Source organism: Spea bombifrons, chromosome 1 (assembly GCF_027358695.1).
Source record: "Spea bombifrons isolate aSpeBom1 chromosome 1, aSpeBom1.2.pri, whole genome shotgun sequence".
NCBI classification, from domain to species: domain Eukaryota; kingdom Metazoa; phylum Chordata; class Amphibia; order Anura; family Pelobatidae; genus Spea; species Spea bombifrons.
In genome coordinates, this window is record NC_071087.1 from 56,208,774 (window position 1) to 56,223,651 (window position 14,878).

At 36.7% G+C, this 14,878-nt stretch overlaps 1 protein-coding gene across 3 annotated transcripts in view; it reads right to left on the bottom strand.

The window, feature by feature from the left end:
* RBPMS (RNA binding protein, mRNA processing factor) overlaps positions 1-14,878 on the bottom strand; it is an 84,348-nt gene that overhangs the window by 49,143 nt on the left and 20,327 nt on the right. For all 3 annotated transcript variants that reach the window (XR_008353902.1, XR_008353901.1, XM_053461691.1), the window contains exon 2: positions 360-437. Coding sequence is in view for 1 of the 3 variants with exons in the window: in XM_053461691.1 (XP_053317666.1) it covers positions 360-437 (78 nt within the window). In the remaining 2 variants the exon portion in view is untranslated. The remainder of the gene's footprint in view (positions 1-359; positions 438-14,878) is intronic.

The window sequence follows — 14,878 nt, forward strand, 5'->3', positions numbered from 1 at the left end:
GCTTTTTATGAGCATACTCATACTCAGGAATTAGTTTTTTGTTGAAGGCAAATTTGCTTTCATTAAAATTTATGTGCTGTGATTTTCAGAATCAAATAAAGGTTGAACTTGAACTTGTGTTCTGTTTTTGATTCTCAAAATATGTGAAAATATGTTTACAGAGTTGAAAAAAAGCACAAAAAAACTTAACTTTTGAAACCTTAAGACAGAATTCCAAATCCAGAAATGTGAACTATTTGACACTACGTAAAGAGTTAGGAAATCCTTAACATTTTCTTAAGCAATAAAAAAATAAACGATTTATTTACATTTTCATTTGCCAGGCACTCTTGATTTTATTTTAATGAGAAATACAATACCTTAAATGGCCTGAATAATAAATAGAGTTCCCGAGGTTTGATATCTAAAGGCAATCCGCTGACAAAAAGCGTCCTCACCTAAGGAAGAAAATTTGAAATCAAGTTAGATACCAGAAAGACTAAGTTATGTGAAATATTTATTACAATTGATCAATGAGTAGATGACATGAAAAAGAAGCACAAAGTGATTCTGCTGCACCCTTCCATTTCATTGGTTGCTATGGTGAGAAAACCACTTTTCAAACTTTGAGTCAGGATCACTTTATACACACACACACCCTATTTAATTAATCCAAAAATCAAGTCAATAATGCCCCCATCATTAAATGTTATTTTTAATAGCATATGTCAAATAAGCATGTAAACCTTCCCACACCCTTTTAGTCAGAATTCATTGGCCGCATCTGAGGTATATTTTCATCCAGGAAAACCTCAGCGTTGGTAATGTATTTTGCAAAAAAAGTAGTAAAACTTACATATTAAATATTGTAATAACTTAAATAGGGAGCAATAACTTAAATAGGGAGGAATAACATTTTTCCTGATGCAAACACCTTCAGTCCTCAGTCTTATCTAAGATTCAGGATAGCATTATGTTTAATCCCATGCATGTTTAAATTCCCTCACTGTATTAGCCTCTACCACTTCTGATGAGAGACTTTTCCATTTATCTAACACCATCTTGGTAAAGTAAAACTTCATTACATCTAAACCTCTGACCTTCTAGTTTTAGACTATGGCGTCTTGTTCCAACATTCCCTTCCTTTGAAATAAACTTCCCTCCCATACTTTGTTAAATCCCTTTAAGTATTTAAATGTCTCACATCTCCCTTCTCTCTTCTTTCCTCCACGCTATACATAGTAGGATCCCTTTGTCATTCCTGATCATTTTTATTCTGCGAGCCATTAACTTTTTTTAGTAGCCATCCTCTGAATTCTCTCCAATGTGTCAATAACCTTCTGGAGACCTCCAGATGGCCTACTTGGGGTCTCCAGAACTGTACACTATCTTTCTGCTACTAATGCCTCTCTTCATACAACCCATCACCCCGCTTGCTTACCTTAAAGTCCTCAAAAATCTATCTTGTTTATAAGGTACACAGAAGTATATTTTAATTTTAGTGTACTGGACTGAAGTCTGGGACCTAAAATGTATCTTCTTTAGATGGAATCATCTTTCTGAGAGGTAGTAGAACAACCTCCAAGCAGTAGAGGTTTTTAAACATGTATGGTATATGGCTATCCTGAAGCTAAGATGAGACCAAGGTCTAATTAAGGTTTGAGCCGCTACATCAAGAAAAAAAGGGCAGACAAGATGGGCTAAATGATTCTTATCTGCCGTCAAATTTTATGTTTCTATCCAGAGAGATGATGAGAAGCATTTGCTGAGGCAATGGACACTGTTATTCCAGTCATATATCATAACAGAACAAATATGATTTTTTGGGCCAAGCTATAAGTCATGAAAAATTTATTTAAGCAAGCATACTGCCCGTGTGCAGCCAGTTAAGCAATGATGAGTACATACCCTGAAACAAACTACATCAATGGAATAATTTCAGCAAAAAACCCTATTCCTCAGACTACAAAATGATGTTCCATTTAGATAAATGTATTACTAAGCCAACTTGTGTATTGATCTTGGAAGCTGCATTTTTTTTATATATATACGAGACACAAAAATAAGTTGAAAACTTGATTTTATCAAACATCATAAATGCCTTTTCCAGTAATATAATTTCTTGGAGCTCGTGCTGAGGTCATATACAGTTTCCCTTTATTTTTACTACTAGAAAAAGAACTGAATGGCTTTACAGGATCAGGTGCATGCTTATCTTTCATCTCCTCCCCCAAAAACTAACAAGACTCTTGAGTAATGAATGGCATTTTTAAGAATACAAAACACAAGTTATTTGATGGGAGGTTTCTTAAGTCTTTAAACCCTTCGATGTAATGATTAACTTTTTTATGGCGGCTACTCCTAATTTTAAGATCAAAGAGAAAGAATTGGGAGCATATGGGTAGTCAGGAGAGAATTTGGCAAGCAAACAATTGGTTAGTGATTTGGCATAAAAGAAACCATTTGCTTCCTAACCTTTTTTTGACTCACTGAAACATAACACAAACCCACCTGATTAATTTGCAGCTTGTTTGTTAGAGAGTTAAATGGCTTTTCACCTTACTTGAAGCTTCATAAATAATAATAATATGAACCAAATGGGTCATGTATAAAAAAATGACTTGGTATTGCACATCCACAAAACTTGTCATGGCACCCACACGACTTGACATGGCACCCAAAAGACCTGCCATTTCCATAAACCCTTTAGGCACCTGCCCATGCTCAACAGGAGCCATCAAGGGGCAGGCCAAGAAAGACTCTTTTTTATAATACTTTTTATGTTAATATTAATTCCTGGGTCAGCTCTCTTGCTTTACATACACATACACTATATATATAGTTTTAAATAACATTATAGCATTGCAGTATTCTGAGCTGTGCTGGAGATTTAAATCAGCCCTGGCACTTTAAGGCCAGGTGCCAATTAAATGATGAAAGGCCCCCTGCTGAATACACGACGCTACATGCTACACCTTTCCACTTTTACAACAAACGGTTGCCTGCACCAAAACAAAGAATTGATTTGGCAAGATCAGTTTATAACAGAATCTAAAACAAAATCAAATAATAATACAGCCAAAAAACCAAAAAACACAGAAATATGAGAAAATTTATGTAGATGCTATGAACGGTAATTACAGTAATCATGTCCCACTAAATCCATAAAAAAACTTGTAAGGTAAGTCTTACAAAAAATAAGGAAATAGTTACTCAATGCAGAAACCATGTAGATATTAGAAATATCAAGGTACGAATGACATTTAATGACAATTAACATGTAGAACTGGGCCTGTTCTTTGTGCCATGAGAAGATTGCCTGCTGTTTAACCATGCAAAATAATAGGTAATGTGTTTTGCGTGCTAATAAGTAGCACCAAAGGAAACCCTTTTTAAATATATAAACCTTTTCTGAGCACTGCGAACGTCTGTCACTACCATGGACTGAGCAGCCATTTGATTGATGCCTCAAGGGTGCAAAATCTCATCAGTACTGTAGAAGCCTACAAACACCGTATGAAGAAACGCTTCAGTGTTTCTGAGACCTAAGGAGTATGGTTTGGGCAAGTCCTAAAACACTGCTGGATATAGACCAGTAAACCGTCTTAAAGAGTAAAGTCAGCCCATTGTTTCTCAATAGAGTGATTGCTTTTTGGTTCTTTGATTGTTTTCTTGAAACCAGAATTGACATGTCAGTCACAATGTAAAAATACCATTAGTATCAGTAGGGTCCAGTGATCTCAAACTCTAGTGTGTCTTTAAAATACCAATCATTAATCACTGGCTTCTCTGTCATAAGCCACATGCTTCTTCGGGGGGGGGGGCGGTATTGGCTTTAATATTGTATTAAAAAATACAGTAACGCTTAAACATTATTTTATTATTCTAATATATATATTCTCAATTAACATTCCATTTCCTCTATTGATGGAACAAGTAAAGTCAGATCATAGAACAGTGACATAACAGTGATTTCATTAGAATCTTTGCTTATCTATAAGTTTGTGGTGTCTGAAAGCAATTTTGGTTACAAGCAGGCACTGCTTACGGCTTCCAGCTATTAGCCTGTGCCAGACCCCATGCTGTTTCAGTAAATGTCCTGCAGAAGTATTACCCTAGTTTACACAGCGATTAAAGAAATGATTTTTCAATTATATCGGACCCATCTGTTTTGCATGCGAGTTTTATGCTATACTATGTGTCAATGTTTTAAAAATATTAACAGTTTCACGTTATTGAGTATTACCGTTATATATATTATAGGTCACAGTTTATATTCTATTATAGGTCACAGTTTTACAAGAAATACTTTTTACGTTTCCACACACACTTAAATAAGTAATAAAAATGTTACATATGTAAGTAAAACAAGTAACCAAAAGCCAATGTGTTTGATTACTTGGCCATCATTATGCTCCAGCATACTTCCCAAGGTTTTGAGGGACAGACCTGATTTTCAGTCCCTATTCTGGGTAGATACCCTACTGTCCAGCTTTCACCAGTTGGAGAGATCCTTTTAATCTGATTATATTTTGGGATACATACTAAAACCAAGATACTGTTTATTTATTATATAAGGCAAAAAAGCTCTGCTGATTCTCATCTACGTAAATACTTTCTTTGACAGCTTTATTTCACAGGACATAATAAAGCCAATTCCTTTATGGAAATATTCAGCACTTCTAAGGAATCATATTCCAAGCATTTCAACACATGGATTGCAAAATCTCTGTGAAAGAAAGCATAGACCATGGATATTTCTGGTAAAAGGTCATATTAATGTAAAACAACTGTGAAGCTTTAGAAATAGGATACTATGAGACAAAATGACAATATTAAAGGGAATCTCCAGCCATCATATGCAGTTTAATGCATATGATAGGTGTGTGGTCCCTTAACATTTTTGTGTACTCCGTTTTGCAAATGAAGAATCCCTCAAATGCAGAAAGCCCCTTTCCTCACCCACAGTTAAATGCCCTGCAGGCGAGGCATTCGGCTGAATGCATCTCTGTGCACATGGTCTACTCTTGCTCTAGTGCTGGCTCTAGTGGACACTGCATTAAGTCTTCCCATTGAGTTATGGAAGAACTTTCCTACCACTGATTGACAGCCCTAAGCATCCAACAGTGGCAAGACCTGTCAATCATGGAGGACGAAAGGAGATTTTGCAGAATATTCTGTGTCAGGTTAGTGCATTAGTTTTATTTTTTCTTGTTGGAAGAATACATATTAAAGTTCTCAGAGTACTTTAGTATGCATTCTTGTATAGTAGTGGCGTCGGGTACATTAGACTGTCCCTTTAAGGTGAAAATATATTAAAAAGGGAACTCCTGCCTTTTTGCAATGTTGGCAGAGTTACAAGTAGTTTGGAAGTCTAAAGGCTGCAATGCACAGTGTTATTAGTTTAAGCAGAAGGAAAACTTTAGTTGTGTATGGATGTCCTCAGTTCTGGGTTCTCTGTGTGAACAGCCTCTATCTGTTGCACATGTCATCTTTTCTAGCAAGACATCAGACTTCATGGAGCAGAACCAGCCAGCACTGACATCAGATGTCCCACAAGTAAAGTTTTGTCAACAATAAAGCCATATTTCGCTTCTTTTTTGGCAGTAAGAGGCTTGGTTTGGGAAGTACTTGCGTGAAACGTAATATGTTTTAATGTTCACTTATATACCATTTAACATCTATCAATGATGGTTTTAGTAGACATACTTTGTCGTAACTAGAGCAACTGGAATAATCTGGAACAACAAACAGTGACAGATACTTCTTACCGCAGTTACTTGAAAATTAGAACTTTGTCTCGGTATAGCACCGGTTGGCCCTACATCTAATCTGTGACTTATGGCAATTTATAGGCCACCAACCAGGGTTTCATGATAAATATGGCTTCCTACCAATGCAAAAACTTTTTTTTTTTTAACAAACCATGGATAGTAATGACAGAAGAAACATCTAGTCTATCAAACACCTTTGTGAATTATTTTAAGCCATGCACAATTTATTTATGCTGTATTTTATGATGTTTTAACTGTTTTGTGCACCACATGCTTAACATTATAGTAGCTGACAGGCAATTATCTAGTACTTGTTGCTCTGAAAGCTTCCTGTTTCAGAAAAGTGCATCTCTCTGGAAGGTGACAGAAGATTCCTAATGAAGTATCTCATGTTATTAATGTAACTTGTTTTCTTGGCATATGAAAGGTTTTTCTTAAAGATTCATCAATGTTTTGGAATTATATTACAGCTATGTTTACGCCACTAAATCATATACAGTATATATCAATAATGAACAGGCCTAGGAAACAGTGACATAAACTAGCCTGGGCCGACAGGTCTGAGGGAAGTGCTTCTGAGGGGGAACATTGGGATATGATGTCCCAGGGCTTAGCAGAGAAGATGGCAGACACAGAGGTAAGCTGTGGCAGGTGGCTGGGATGAGGTGCCTAACCTCGTTTGAGCAGGGCCCTCCTCACCTGTTGTCTCTGTAAGTCAATTTGTTATGTTACATACTACTTGTTATGTCCTGTCTACCCATTGTACGTTCAGCGGTACAGAATTTGATGGCGCTATATAAAACAATAAATAATAATAATAATTAGGATCAAGTGTCTCAGTGGCAGGCACATTCTCAGCATAGAGCTCTGGAGACAAATATTGGACGTGCCCATGGATGATGATGGAAGCCAAAGTTAAGTTGAATTTGCCACTGGAATTCTCAAAAAATGAGGCGTACCTAATGAGCAATACTACCTTTTCTGTAGCCATACGACTGATATCTGAGGCCAGTTGCTAACAATTGCTCCTGCAGTGTAGAGCACTCGTCTTAGCTTACAGACAGTAGAGGATTTAGTCAAGATCACGTCTACCAATCTAGGTAAAAAGTAGAAAGCTTCTTGTAGTGAGCTACAATCCTCAAATAATGTCAGTTTAAGTGAAAACTGTCCCCAGTTGCTGGTAGTAAGACAGTGTACGAGTTTCAGTGTGAAATAAGCCAGAAGTCATTCATGCCTGGGAAACATACTGTTTGTAGTGTCTGAATGCTGTTTGCTAGAATAGGGTAAATCACAGGCTGATAATCACCTAATCAGTCCAATATGGAACTGAGGCCATATCCCTAAGGAGGATAGAATAAACCTACCTTATAATTACAACATTGGGTGAAGGTGGGATTGGTATAGTTACAGATTACCTGGATCTCATATCCATCGTATTACTTACTGGCAAATGTCTCAAGTAAAACAGACTATTATCAATTCCACCAATTGGGGCAAATACCAACAAAGTTATCAAAGGAACAACCAATATACAAAAATGCAAGTAAGCTTATTTCCAAGTTACACTTTCGGAAAAGAGATCTGGCTTCTGTTCTATGGTTGCCTTGGTTATTGCTTAATAATGCGAACCCTTCATTTTAATCATGTTTTAGTTGGTGTAGTTCATTGAACTGATTGAGGTAGAGATTATGTTTGCCCCCCTATACAGCAATTAAATGCTGTCAGCAGATTGCAATAAATTACCAAAGACTGCAGTAGTATGACCACAGGAAACTGAATTCCTGCAGATCTTGAGAGGCTGTTTTTACTTTGTAAATACCGTACAAAGCCAGGTTTTTCTTTCTTCATAATGAGGACAAAGTCTTTACAGTATTCCATGAGATTGTTCTAAAAATCCCAAAAATACTTTAAACAAGACTCCTACAAACGTTACCCAGAGAGCAACAGATTGCTCTGATGTTGATTAAAAATGTCAATAATTTCCGAATTTCCTGTTCAAAGAGTGTTACAGCACCACCAATTACCATTATTTTCTTGTATATGCTATGAATTATAGAGAATTAAATCACATGTGTAATAAATGTACTGTAGGAACATAATCCTTTACTAGAATATTCTGTACTGGAAAGGGTTCTTTTGTTCATCAACAGTGATCTTGCTTTTAAGAGGATACAACCCAAAGGTGATACTTTGTTTTGGTGGGCAAAATCTTTTCCAAACACAAAAACATATGAGCTGAAAATACATCTCGAGTTGCGTTCAGGCTGAAATTACGTTACTCTTTAGAAACCCGCATCATGTTTGAATTTAAAAAAGGTGTCATTGCTAAGGGGCACCAAACAGTGAAACCATTTTGTTGTAGTGGTAACTCATCTGCAGTGGAGCCTCATCTGTTACTTATAGGAAACAGGAAGGATAAAGGTACCAAAAAACGCTCTTCTGCCCAGAGTTTAGAGGCATTAATCCAACATCACGGTAAACTACCAAGCTCTGTACATGTAACAATGGGGATTTTATATAATCAACTAATTGGATTATTTCATTGGTTCCTATGGTGATAAAGTAACTTTTCAAACTTTGTGCCCCCCTTATTTATTTGTGTGCGTGTCTACTGGTAGTAAGCACAGAATTGGTTCACTCCTGAATAGTGATTTTACTAGAAACGACTAAATTCAAAAAGTATGTCCACAATCACCAGCTGCAAGAAAGATACACTGGAGAAACAAAACCACACAAAATATGGAGCGCACAGTGAACATACATAAATAATAAATCAACAATTAGTGAGTCCCTGTTTTTACATCATCGGTAATAGTCAATAGTAACGTAAATTAGATTAAAAAAAAAACGGGTACAGAATCTAAAAACAGACTCCTGGTGCAGGCAGCAGTGTTCAGAATCATAATATATGAATATTGGTGTTACATTCACATGTTAAGCTCCTATAAAATAGGAGGAAGGATGTATAGCCCAGGGGAGGCACTGCCGCCCCGGATTAATCTTCCTCTTTAAATAACGAGGAAAGAGGCTCAAGGTTCTTTATGATCCAACCGTACTGGTATCAAAGAGACTCAAATCCATGAATCAGATAGGGAGATCCACCTAAACATCCCATTGTGGCTGCACAAGGAAATCTGCCTGAAGCCACAGCAAAGTGGTTTGATTATCAATGTTTCGGTTGTCTAGTTTGTTCAGTTGTATTTAGTGTGATAAGAGAATATACAATCTATTTTCTCTTGATCTAAACATTAGCTTGCTGCTATAGTGTATAGGATGGTTTTATGCTCTACGCCAACACTAAAAAAGTACTTATTTGACAAAGCCATTTTTATAAGGCATATATACACACTTATTCTGGCACAAAGGCTTCATCCAACATTGTTGCGGTATTGTGAAAAGGCACAGTTATTAATGTATCAAAGGAAAACCTCATAGGCATACCTGGGAACTCTCCGGGTATGACCCGGAGATTGCCGGGTGAGCGCTGCTTCTCCGGTTCTCCTGGTTGACACGCCCGCTCCCCGCCCATTTTTCCTTTAAATGGGGGTGTTTCCCGCTGCCATCAGCGGGAACGCCCCAGACGTCAGTGTGCAATCCTGGCCGCGTCCCGCAAGGGAAGGCTCCGTGTGGCTGGAGCCCAGAAGTTCCCAGGTATGTTTATAGGTTTAAGATATAAAGTTTTGTTATTTGAAACAGTTGGCACATTTTCTGGTTCAAAAAATTCCTTTGTAGTTTATTTAATTCTGTGTTTCTTGTGTAGAATTTTGTGTAGACCACTCATGTAAACAATTCGACAATTTTTTTATTTCACCTGCTGGAAAGAGTACTGCGATAAGCCTTATATGTAAATGTAGAATTTACACTGTACATCTTAACATCTCAGTTTCAAGGCCTCTGCACAAGTTGTGATATGTTTGGTTTCCATGGATCCTTGTCTTTCAGCAACTAGGAATAGTAACGTATTACTGATCTATGGATTTATATCCTGTTTTTTCTGGCTTAGACTTTCTGACAGAAAAAATACTGGCAAGGTTTGAAGAAACAAATTGCAAAACTTCAAAGATGTCAAAAGTAAATATATTATCACAGGGTTATGATGCAGTAATAATAACAGTTATGAGTCCCAGTTCACATTTCTATTTAGCAGCACAGCTTAAGGAACACAAAGGTTTAGCAATAAAAAATACTCTTCTCTGATGAGGTGGTTTAAACCAGGATTTTGTCCAAATATATAAACAGGATTAAATACTTTCAGAGCATGGCATTAACAACCAAAATGTTGTTATGGAATATACACCTTCACCATAGTCTTGTAACTTGTCCTTATTGTATAGTTTACTATATCACACATACCAAAGAGTAATTCAAGATAACATGCACACTCAAACTAAGGTTAAGTAGTTGAAAACGTTTTATTTATCCTACCAATGTTTTAGCTATACAAGCCTTTCGTCAGGGCAAAATTAAGTTGTATAGGCAATTATACATATACATATCACTGTTAGTTTCAGGGCTTTACAATACGTTGATACGCCATAATTACTAGATTCAGATTAAAAATACATTTTTAAAATATATTTTGAAAAATAATCCAAATTTTTGTTAATATAATGTTATCAGGCAGCTGCATACCAGCGATTTGTATGTGTTCTAGCTCTGTTATCCTAGCCCAACCTCCTAGACAAGCACCCTGACTCCATATCATACGACTCAGTATTAATCACCCAGCTTGACACTCTGACTAATGAAACTCTATGGAGGAGCAGACTTCATTAGCATTGCCACAAAGAATCAACTCAGTGTGGTCGTTGGACAGGAAAAGTCCCCCAAAATATCACATGACTGACAACAATGGCAGCCTCTAGGTCTGCTGATAAAGGACGTTTCTGGGAACAAAATGAGATAAAATATAACCTACAATACTCTATACAGCACTGTACAAAATATTTTTTCTTCCTCTTGAAAGGACTGGGCAACTACTTGTAGGATTTAGGGACATGACATATTTTAAGAACCTGCTTATATTTTTGTTACAAGCCAAGAAACAATGTATCTATAGAGATCAATCTATGGCGGTACAAAAAAATGCTAAACTCTATGAACCGCGGCTACTCAGGTCCTGGGATTTGTTCTGTCCTGTATAAAAAAAACGTGAAGACAGCAACAAACATTAGCTCTAGCTTATGTAGAGCAGATGTCGCAGAAGAGCATGCAAATCCATTACTAAAACGAATTACATTTTTTTTTTTAATAAATCGGGGTGTTAAAAATAGAAGGGGAATTATCTCACATACTTGACGCTTTTCAAGTTCCAAAATATACTCCATCAAAAGGTTAGGGTGCATGGGAAATGACACGCTTATTCAGGGAGACAGATGTAGCTGTCATGAATCCATTAATCAGTAATTTGGAGGCTGCCATTGTTGTCAGTATCCACATTGAGTTTATTCTTTAAGCCCTATTTGTCCAGTAAATATATTACACTTGTATAGGTGACTCTAATGGGCCTCTGTTGGGTATCTGTTGATATGGTGGTACCACCTCTGCTGTGCTGATCATCACATATGCTGCAGGGATATGATGTTATGGGTGCATAATAATATTGAATTTGTTTCAAATACTCTTAACATTTACCCCATAAAAGAAAAAAGGTAAAGAATAATTTTCTTTTTAAATGATATATATATATATATATATATATATATACATATATATATATATATATATATATATATATATATATATATTTAACTTTCTTTGTGTCTTTCTTTTCAATATATTGGACCTTACTGATGCAGTATAACTACCTTTTGTGTTGTTACTGTGCTCAGTCCTGCCATGGTGTATGACTTTTGACAACCTCACCTTCAACAACCTCACCTTGTGGGTGAGTTTGGCTGTTCCTCACCCGGTTTTATTCCTCCTACATAGCTGTTTCTATGTAAGTAAATAATTGTGTTTCAAACAATATATTAAATGATCATTACCACCCGTTTGGTATAATTTTTTAATCAGATACATAACTATACGCCTACACAATCCCTGACTTTTGCACCTAGAACAAATGATGCTGTTTTAAAGGCAAAGGGTGGTCACACAAAATATTGATTGAATTTTTCTTCCATTCGCTCACTTTGCATTTTGTTAAATGATAAAAAAAATAAACTATTGTCACCCGTAGCATTCTGTGCCAATTCATCTCCAGATCGCTCTGTCTCCAGGAATCATATTTAAGTGGACAGAAAGGGCACCACAGACAAAGCTAGTGGGACCATCATTCAAAGCATGTTTTTTTTGCATACACACATACACAGATATGCAGACACAACCTCAAGCACCTCTACAGACACAACTCCAAATAAATTCATACATGCATACATAAACACTGACTTTCATATCCAAGCTCCTAGATACACTGAGTATCTCTGCTCCTGTGACTGTAGTTTGCTGGCTGTGGTATTATTATTATTACTATTTATTGTTTCATATAGCGCCATCAAATTCCGTAGCGCTGTACAATGGGTAGAGAGGACATAACAAGTAGTATGTAACATAACAAATTGACTAACAGAGACAACAGGCGAGGAGGGCCCTGCTCAAACGAGCTCTATTTTCCTTACAGAGAGCCATGTAGCTTCCACTCGTACCAACTACAACATCTGACTAAAAAGGAATCTTCTTACTAGCATGAATGGAAGTGAGAGGCTCACTGTGCCATCGTTGGCCATACTCCAAAAAATAGAATCTGTCTCTGCAAGTTAGATGAAAGCTGCAGTCCAACAAAAGCTTGAAGGTTGCACATATCAGTTAGTTTTCCTTCCAATATTCCAGGACCAAGGATAGAGGTCATCTTATTCATCATATTTTTCAACTGAACAATTAATAGTACTGGCAAATGTGTCTCACCAATTGACTCACTTTAATTATAGTTCTGGTTAAAATAACACGGAGGATGTTTGTAAAAGCAAAGACGTCAGCGAGGAGGTGTGTGGAGGAGGAAATGTATGGCTGTCTATAAAGCAAGAGACCTTAATTATATACAAACGTAAAACCTGGGAAAATCTTTCAATCAGGAACTACGGGGAATTTCACAAGCAAACTGCAGATGAAATGTTAATGGGTTAATATAAGAAGAAATACAGTGGAGTTTTGCTTATAAAAACATAGTTTGGTTATATTTACTACCAATCAACAAAACACATTGTAGGCACACAGTGATGTCAATGCAGCATTAACAAGTTTCTGCTTAAATGAGCTACTAAGTCTTAAATAAAGCTTCATGACATCTTTCCATTAATTTAATTAATGCAAAAAACATAAGTCCTCCGTTGCCTTCCTGTGTCCCTGACAAAGTCACTTGGTCCCTCCTGTTTCCTAGAATTGGCATGCTAGCCTGTCCAACAGGAAACTGTACTGAAAGCACATTTATGCTTAAGGCACATATTTGATCTCACTAAAATAATGATGCATTGTAAATTATTAGACTTTTTTTAATATTGTCTATCTCACTCAACTATGAATTAAGCAGGACCAACTTTGACCACTGTAGGTAGTAAAGTAAGTCGATATGGTGAAATGTTTCATCCAAACTCTCTGTTTAGTAAATAAACTACAATTGGACAAATAAAAAAAAGTGATTATGGTTCAAAGTTTTAAAAATGGTTTTATTGCCATAATAACCAACAGAATGTCAGTGCTGTTTGTACCATTTCTTTAGCTGCTATGGTGATAGGACACCTGTTTGACCTTCCACCATAACCACATTTATTAAGCCGGGTAGATCAAATTATTCTGCAGTTCTCTCCAACTTGTGTTTTGACCAACAACCTTGTCGAAGAAAACACAAGTATACAAAAAAAGCAGAAAAAAGATCTTAACTTTTGTCGATACTTAACATGTACCGTTTTGGAAATTCCTAAGAGCCATTTCCTAGAAATAAAAAGCACTAGTTTCATTTTAAGATGTTACCTAAATTAGGCCTCTGAAAGCTAAATAAAGGGAGGGCAATCAGTTAATAATGATTCTTGTTTACTTTAAGAAAGTTGAAGCACAGGTCAGCCAAGTTTCAAACTGAAATAAGGTTGCATTGTTCCACAAGTGCAGGGAGTGATGCGGAAGGAACACAGAGCAGGCAGGGCAAGAGCTGCATTGTGGGAGTATGACTTAAAAAAGATTCCTTATCTACCCAAGAAAAAAAAAAACACATTTCTCTTTACACCGCAGACCAAAAGTTCCACCAAACCTACATGGACTATTAACATACTGTAGATGGATTGACGTAACAATGCTGGAACCTCACCAGAATTCTTCAGAGTTCTTCAAGGAGGAGTGAACAAATACAGTGGGCAAATTATAGGTTGTTATAGTTGAATATTTTAAATAGGTTTAAAAAGCAAAATCCTTATTTAACAATGTAAAACCAACAACAACATGCCAATGTTAAGTAACCTGGACAGATTTTTGAATGCAGTTAATGTATACTATACGTAGTGTCATGAGATGATGTGGTTATGAGGATGTGGTGTATAAAACATGTTTTTTTTTATTAATCAGAACAAAGGGGAACTGTGTAAATACTCAATAAAATAAAATGTTTCGTAAGGATGACACTGATCACTGTACATAATTTAAACCATTTAAGTCAAAATACATGGTAACTTGTGTAGACAGAAGTCCCATTCAGGCTACTGTCCCTTGATAAGCAAACAAAACTAAAGCCACTCACAACCTTTCCTTTTCTTATGGGACAGTCCTGATTTTTAGGCAATGTCCTGGGGTGCCACCCTACTATCCCGCTTTTGTGGGCAGTAGAAATTATGAGCTGTTGGAAAGATCCTCTGATCTCCCCTGACTGGCCCACCATGAGGTACAGAACAAACTTCTGTCACCCCCCCCCCACGTTTCCACTTTGCACTACATTGAATGTGAGTGATAATGAGGGTAATGTAGGTGCCTGGTCCTGACCTGGCTCTGCCTCTAACCATGTCCTGTGCCCCATCTCTATCCCACCCCTCCAAGTAAGGCATCCTGATTTGGACACCTGAAATATTGTGGGGTATGGTATAGTTGACCACAATTGTTACTGATCAACATTCTGATCAACAGAAAGGCCTAAGTGCCTTGAT